Source organism: Microtus ochrogaster, unplaced genomic scaffold (genome assembly GCF_000317375.1).
Source record: "Microtus ochrogaster isolate Prairie Vole_2 unplaced genomic scaffold, MicOch1.0 UNK106, whole genome shotgun sequence".
NCBI classification, from domain to species: Eukaryota; Metazoa; Chordata; class Mammalia; order Rodentia; family Cricetidae; genus Microtus; species Microtus ochrogaster.
The window spans coordinates 889,893-896,487 of record NW_004949204.1 but is presented as its reverse complement, the minus strand read 5'-3'; the positions used below and the strand labels follow the sequence as shown (position 1 = coordinate 896,487).

The 6,595-nt window shown below is 41.8% G+C and overlaps 1 protein-coding gene across 6 annotated transcripts in view; it reads left to right on the top strand.

Moving 5' to 3' along the window:
• Window positions 1-6,595, top strand: part of Gtf3c2 (general transcription factor IIIC subunit 2) — a 25,721-nt gene that overhangs the window by 15,087 nt on the left and 4,039 nt on the right. For all 6 annotated transcript variants that reach the window (XM_005371365.2, XM_026778100.1, XM_026778102.1 and 3 more), the window contains 5 exons: window positions 92-221; window positions 5,321-5,465; window positions 5,551-5,712; window positions 5,861-5,948; window positions 6,167-6,295. In XM_005371365.2, the coding sequence (XP_005371422.1) occupies window positions 92-221; window positions 5,321-5,465; window positions 5,551-5,712; window positions 5,861-5,948; window positions 6,167-6,295 (654 nt within the window). The remainder of the gene's footprint in view (window positions 1-91; window positions 222-5,320; window positions 5,466-5,550; window positions 5,713-5,860; window positions 5,949-6,166; window positions 6,296-6,595) is intronic.

Sequence of the window (6,595 nt, the reverse complement as noted above, 5' to 3'; positions counted from 1 at the left end):
AAAAAAAAAAAAAAACAAAAAACTACTAATTAGAGTCTCCTTTCAAACAGTAAGAGCTCCTAATCCTAATCCCAGCTCTTTGTCCTTACAGGTACAGTGTTTGGCAACCCTTCAGGTGGGGTCTGTGCAAGCTTCAGACCCCTCTGAGTGTGGTCAGTGCCTTAGCCTGGCTTGGATGCCTACCAGGCCCCACCACCACCTGGCTGCAGGATACTATAATGGTAAAAACCAAGACCTGTTGGTCTTTAAGCTTCTTATATGTGCTTGGGTTTGGATTGTGTCCTCTTTTGATTAAGCGTAACATTATATTATAGTTTAAAAACAGAACTGGAGAGATTTTTCAACAGTTATGTACATTTGCTGCTCTTGCAGAGTACCTGGGTTTGGTTTCTAGCACCCACCTATAGCTCACAACTATCTATAACTCCAGTTCCAAGGGATCCAAAACCTTCTGGTCTCAGGGCCCTTAGCATGCACATGGTGCTCAAACAGACATGCAAGCAAAAATACTCATATGCATTAAATAGAGTAAATCTTTATACAAACTCAAGCATTGTTAAAAAAATAAAAATACACAAGAAATGTCACTATAATTTTTCCAGTAAGAAAATTATTGGGTGGGATATAGTTCAGTTGGTAGAATGCTTACTTTGTATTTCTTTTTTCAATCTTCACACTCCATAAACTAGGCATAATGTTACATGTCTGTAATCTTAATGCTTGGGAGGTGGAGGCAGGATGATCAGAAATTCAAGGTTGGGGGTATAACTCAGTAGTAGAGCATTGACTGCAGAAGTTTGAAGAAAATAAGTGTTTGAGCCCAGCACTTGGGCAGAGGCAGACAGGTCTCTGAGTTCAAGGTCATCCTAGTCTATAGAGCAAGTTCTAGAACTTCCAGGGTTACACAGAGAGACCCTATCTCAAAAAAAACAAAAAAAAACAAAACATACCCTAAAACTATTTGAGGTTAGCCTGGGCTATTCTGTCCTTATCTCAAAAGAAAGAAAGATGTGAACATCCTCTACAATGATGAGAAAACATTGAATATTTGCGAGTTAAAAGTCAATTCAGAGTTAAATGGGGGTGCTGGCTAGATGGCTCTTTAGGTGAAGATATCTGTCCTGAAGCCTGATAACCTGAGTTTGATCCTTGAGACCCCACAACAGGGGAGAAGCAGCTGCTATAGGTTGTTCTCTGACCCCCACACACCAGCTGTGACATGCCTGGACTCACACATAAAAGAAGGAAATATAATAATTTTTTAAGTTACTAGAACAACTTAGGGGATCTGGAGAGGTGGCTCAGTTGTAAACAAACAGTCCTTGCTGCTTTTCTAGAGGACCCATCTTCAGTTCTTAGCACCAGTGTTGGGCAGCCCACTCATCTGCAACTCAGCTCCAGGGCATCAGACATCTTCCAGCCTGTCAGGGCACACATGACATACATATTTTAAAAAATATTTTTTGGGGGCCTGGAGAGATGGCTCAGAGGTTAAGAGCATTGCCTGCTCTTCCAAAGGTCTTGGAAATAAATAAATTTTTTTTTATTTTTTTTTTTACTTTAAAGTTTTTGTTTGTTTGATTGGTTGTTTTTTTTGTTTGTTTGTTTTTTGGTTTTTTTTTTTGACAGCATTTCTTTGTAGCTTTAGAGCCTGCCCCAGAACTAGCTCATTTATTTGTTTGTTTGTTTGTTTGTTTATTTATTTATTTATTATGGATACAATATTCTGTTTGCAAATATGCCTGCAGGCCAGAAGAGGACATCAGACCTCATTTCAGATGGTTGTGAGCCACCATGTGGTTGCTGGGAATTGAACTCCGGTCCTTTGGAAGAGCACGTAATGCTCTTAACCACTGAGCCATCTCTCCAGCCCCTGGAACTAGCTCTTGTAGACCAGGCTGGCCTTGAACTCACTGAGATCCGTCTGCCTCTATGCCACCACTGCCCTGCCCAATTAAAAGAATTTTAAGAACTGGACACTGCTAGCTTGTGGTGGCACATGCCTTTAATCCCGACACTCAGAACCAGACAGGAGGATCTCTGTGAGTCTGAGGCCAGCCTGGTCTTTATAGCGAGTTTCAGGATAGCCAGAGCTACATAGAGAAACCCTGTCTCGGGGAGGGGCGGGGGGTAGTATTGGGCAGCTGAATAAACAGCCCAGAATGTAAAATTCCTGCTTAGCCTGACAATCTGAGTTTGATCCCCAGGATTCTCACAGTCAAAGGAGAGAACTGACTCCCTTAAGATGGTCTTCTATACACATGCTGTGGTACACAAATACAAAACAAATTTATATAATTCAAATAAATAATTAGATGGACAGAACTGGTATATACATATAATAAAGTACTCAGCAATTTAGAAAAAAAAAATGATGTCTCCTGACATATAGCATGGATACAGCTCAGAACAGCTACCACAATGCCTGCTGATCACTAGTGTGATATGCAGATAGTTGCTTTCCTCATTCATAAAGAGTCATAAGGAATTTTGACAGTGATGGGAATATTTGGGTTCTTGTTTGTGGGGTTTTTTTTCCTGGTGCAAGTACCTGTCAAACTCACGGAATCATGTGCTTGAAATAAATGTACTTAACATAAATGTTTCCACTATGAAATAGAAAAGAGAAAAATTCTCAGATAATACAGGAGTTCGTCATGGGAATTTAAAGAAGGACAACCTTATAGTAAAAGATCATACTATGTAAGCTGTTTAATGTAAAGGTGTTGGGGCTGGAGAAGTGGCTCCGTTAAGATCACTGAGTGCTCTTCCAGAGGACCTGGGTTCAATTCCTGGCATCTACAAGCAGGTCACAGCTGAGCGTAGTGCTCCAGGATCCAGTGTATGGTGGGCCTGCTGTACAAGGCTATAATCAGCTACTTGGAGCCTGAGGTAGGAGGATCAAGCTCAAGGAATACACAGGCATTTTAGACACTCAAAATTAAAAATAAAAAGATTAGCAAGTGCCTACATAATATTCATTAGATTCTGTATATAATCCCCTAGTTCTTCAAATAAGAACAATTTATAGGTATTTAATTAATATTTTTTACATTTACTTATTAACTCAAGGAGGGGCAGTGTGTGGAGGTTAGAGGACACTTACAGAAGTTGGTTCTTTTTTTCAACCATGTAGGTAGGATCAAACTCAGGTTGTTGGGTTTGGCAGAAGACAGCCTTACTACTGAGCCATCTCTCCTCTTTTATTGTTTATAAGTAACAGTCTCATTTTCAGAGATCAGTGTACTTTCTCTCAAGAAGATGAGGAAATTAATGCTTTTTTAAACCTTCGTCACTCTTGTGTCTGTTTTCTGCTTTTCTCGGATGGTATTTCATCTTCAGGACACATGGCTCGTGCTGTATTGCTATTGTTATACCTCTCCCAGTACTAGGGATTGAACACAGCCCTTGCATATGTGAGATAAGGTGCTTTAGCTGAAGTGATCTAATGATTGTCTCCCTGAAATCTCTCAGCTCAGTCTCCTGCCTCCGCTGCTGAGTTATTTTCATTGCTCGTCTACAATTCACTGTATTTGTTTTGTTTTTTGAAAAAGGTTCATAAATGCTACACTTGCTACGTTTATGTATATAAGATTTTTAATGTCCTTTATCTTTTCTTTTTATCTGAGTTACATTTCTGAATACCTCTTCTTTGCTTGTTTTTTTGTTTGGTTTTGGTTTTGTTTCTTTTTTTTTTTTTTTTTCCTAGACTGGGTTTTTCTGTAGCTTTGGAGCCTGTCCTGGAACTCACTTTGTAGACCAGGCTGGCCTTGAACTCACAGAGATCCATTGACTCTGCCTCCCGAGTGCTGGGATTAAAGGTGTGTGCCTGGGCCTGGGGAGATGGCTCAGAGGTTAATGACACCGCCTGTTCCTCCAGAGGACCTAGGTTCAATTCCCAGGCACCCACATGCAGTTTACAACTGTCTGTAACCCCAGTTCCAGGGGATTTGATACCTTCACACCAATTCACATTAAATAAAGTTTTAAAAAAAATTAAAAAAAAAAAGGTATGTGCCACCACTGCCTGGCTTACCTTGTTTTAAGTCAAGTCGTTTTCTGTCTGTACATCTGTTGTCTCTTCCTCTCCATTCTGTTGTTTTTATTGTTGTAGAGCAGAATTAGAAATTTTCTGGGTTTTTTGTTTTGTTTTGTTTTTTGGAGACAGGGTTTCTCCATGTAACAGCCCTGACTATCCTGGAACTCGCTTTGTAGACCATGCTGGCCTCAAGAGTTTTGCCTGCCTCTGCCTCCCAAGTGTTGGGATTAATGGTGTATGCCACCATTGCCCAGCCAAGAAATTTTTTGTAATGAGCCAAATAGTAGTAATTTTAGACTTTTTAAGCTAATTTGCCATTATTGGTGCTAAATTCTGTTATTTTGGTATGTAATCAACCCAGGACGTTGTGTAAATGAATAGGTATGACAGTGTTTCAGTATAATCTGCCAGAACAGGCAGCCTAAGTAAGACTGATAGTGACATTGGAGGAGAGCCCAAAGGATGCTGTGAGTGTGAGGCCAGCCGAGGCTGCACACTAAGATGCTGTCTCCAAAGAGTGTGACACTAACTAACTCCATTCCTGTGAGATGAAGCACGTTTATTCCCTGGTACCCAAATAAAAAAAGGCAAAACGGAATCTGTCAGATCTGCTGGTTGTAGTCTGCCAACTACTATTCTAAAGAGCTTTTAGTTTGTTTGGTTGAGATAGGGTTTCATGGTGAGTCCCAGGTAGATCACCCCGCCTCAGCCTGAATGCCAAGATTATAAGCATGTGCCACTGTCAGCCATGTGCACTTTTTAAAACTTTTTTGAGTCCTAAGAGATGACTCAGCAGTTAAGAGCATGTATTGCTCTTGCAGAGGACTTGAATTCAAATTTTAAAAAAAATCTTCACTTATTTAGCAGCCATCAGATACATTCAAACTGAAATTTCAGGTGCAGGTCCAGGACTAAACTGCCGCTTTTAGTTGATGTTGCATTGGGTGTTAGAGCTGAGCAGGAGAACTCAGCTGGTCATCATCATCCCTGCTCTTTCGTTGTAGTTTGGATTTGAGAGTCAGGAGACAAAGTCTGGGATCCCAAAGAAAGAAATGAGAACAGAGAACCAGCACCCTCCCTTTAACACAGTGGTTCCTGACCTCCTAATGCTGCCGCCCTTTAGCACAGTTCCTCATGTTGTGGTGACCCCACCGTGAAATTATTTCAACAGTTCTGGATCCATATGTAAATATTTTTGGAGATAGAGGTTTGTCAAAGAAGTCACTACCCACAGGTTGAGAACCACTGCTTTAATGTCTACATATTCTATCCCTACTTTAGGCATGGTGGTTTTCTGGAATCTTCCCACTAATTCACCCCTCCAACGGATACGTCTCTCTGATGGCTCCTTAAAGCTATACCCCTTCCAGTGTTTCCTAGCCCATGACCAGGCTGTTCGTACAATTCAGTGGTGCAAAGCTAACAGGTACAGAGTAGGAGGGCTGTGGAAGGGGACGCTGTAGCAGGCTGCCTCTTCCATATTGGCTCTGATGTGTTCTCCCGTCTTTCAGTCATTTCCTGGTTTCTGCGGGGAGTGACCGGAAAATCAAATTCTGGGATCTTCGGCGACCTTATGAACCAATAAACTGTATCAAGCGCTTCTTGAGTACAGAGCTTTCCTGGCTGCTCCCCTACAATGGTGTCACCGTGGCTCAGGACAACTGCTATGCCTCGTACGGCAAGATGAAGCTATGAGTTGGGACAGGCTCTAAGGGTTGGAGCAGAAATGGGAAAGGAGGGTTGGGTTGTTCTGAATTCTGTAGGAAAAGAATTTATTATTCTTAGAAGAAGGACAGTTTATTCTGTCTCTCTTTCTCATAGTTACGGACTCTGTGGAATTCATTACATCGATGCTGGTTACCTTGGTTTTAAGGCCTACTTTACTGCTCCACGAAAAGGCACCGTCTGGGTGAGCTGCTCCTTCTTCCAGCTTCAGTATCTAGGAGATGCTCATTTGCTCACTGTAGTAGTCAGGGCACAGGAGGAACTAACGTTACAGGATAATTCCATCGTTAGGGATTTGAGTTGTTTCTCTGGATCTCTCTCCCCAGCCTCAGACAGTATAGTCACCATCAGAGGCGAATGAATGAGTGGATGGATGAAATAAATTTGCTCTCTTCCTATTAGAGTCTTTCAGGTTCAGACTGGCTCGGGACAGTAGCTGCAGGAGATATATCTGGGGAGCTCATTGCAGCTATCTTACCTGACATGGCATCAAACCCAATTAATGTCAAGAAACCTGCAGAAAGAAGATTTGTGAGTATACGAACATCTATCTATAGGTCATAATCTACTTGCCTCGTCAGCTCTTGGTAGAATGCAAACTAGTGCTTGGTCTCCAAGCTCTGATACTGTCCTTGTTATGGCAAGGAATTCGGTATAATCTTCTCTGCCCTGTTGGAACGAAGCATGTGTGTTTGTTTGTTTGGTTGGTTTTTCTTTTTTTTTTCAAGACAGGGTTTCTCTGTAGCTTTGGTGCCTGTCCCGGAACTAGCTCTTGTAAACCAGGCTGGCCTCGAACTCCCAGAGATCTGCCTGCCTCTGCCTCTGCCTCCC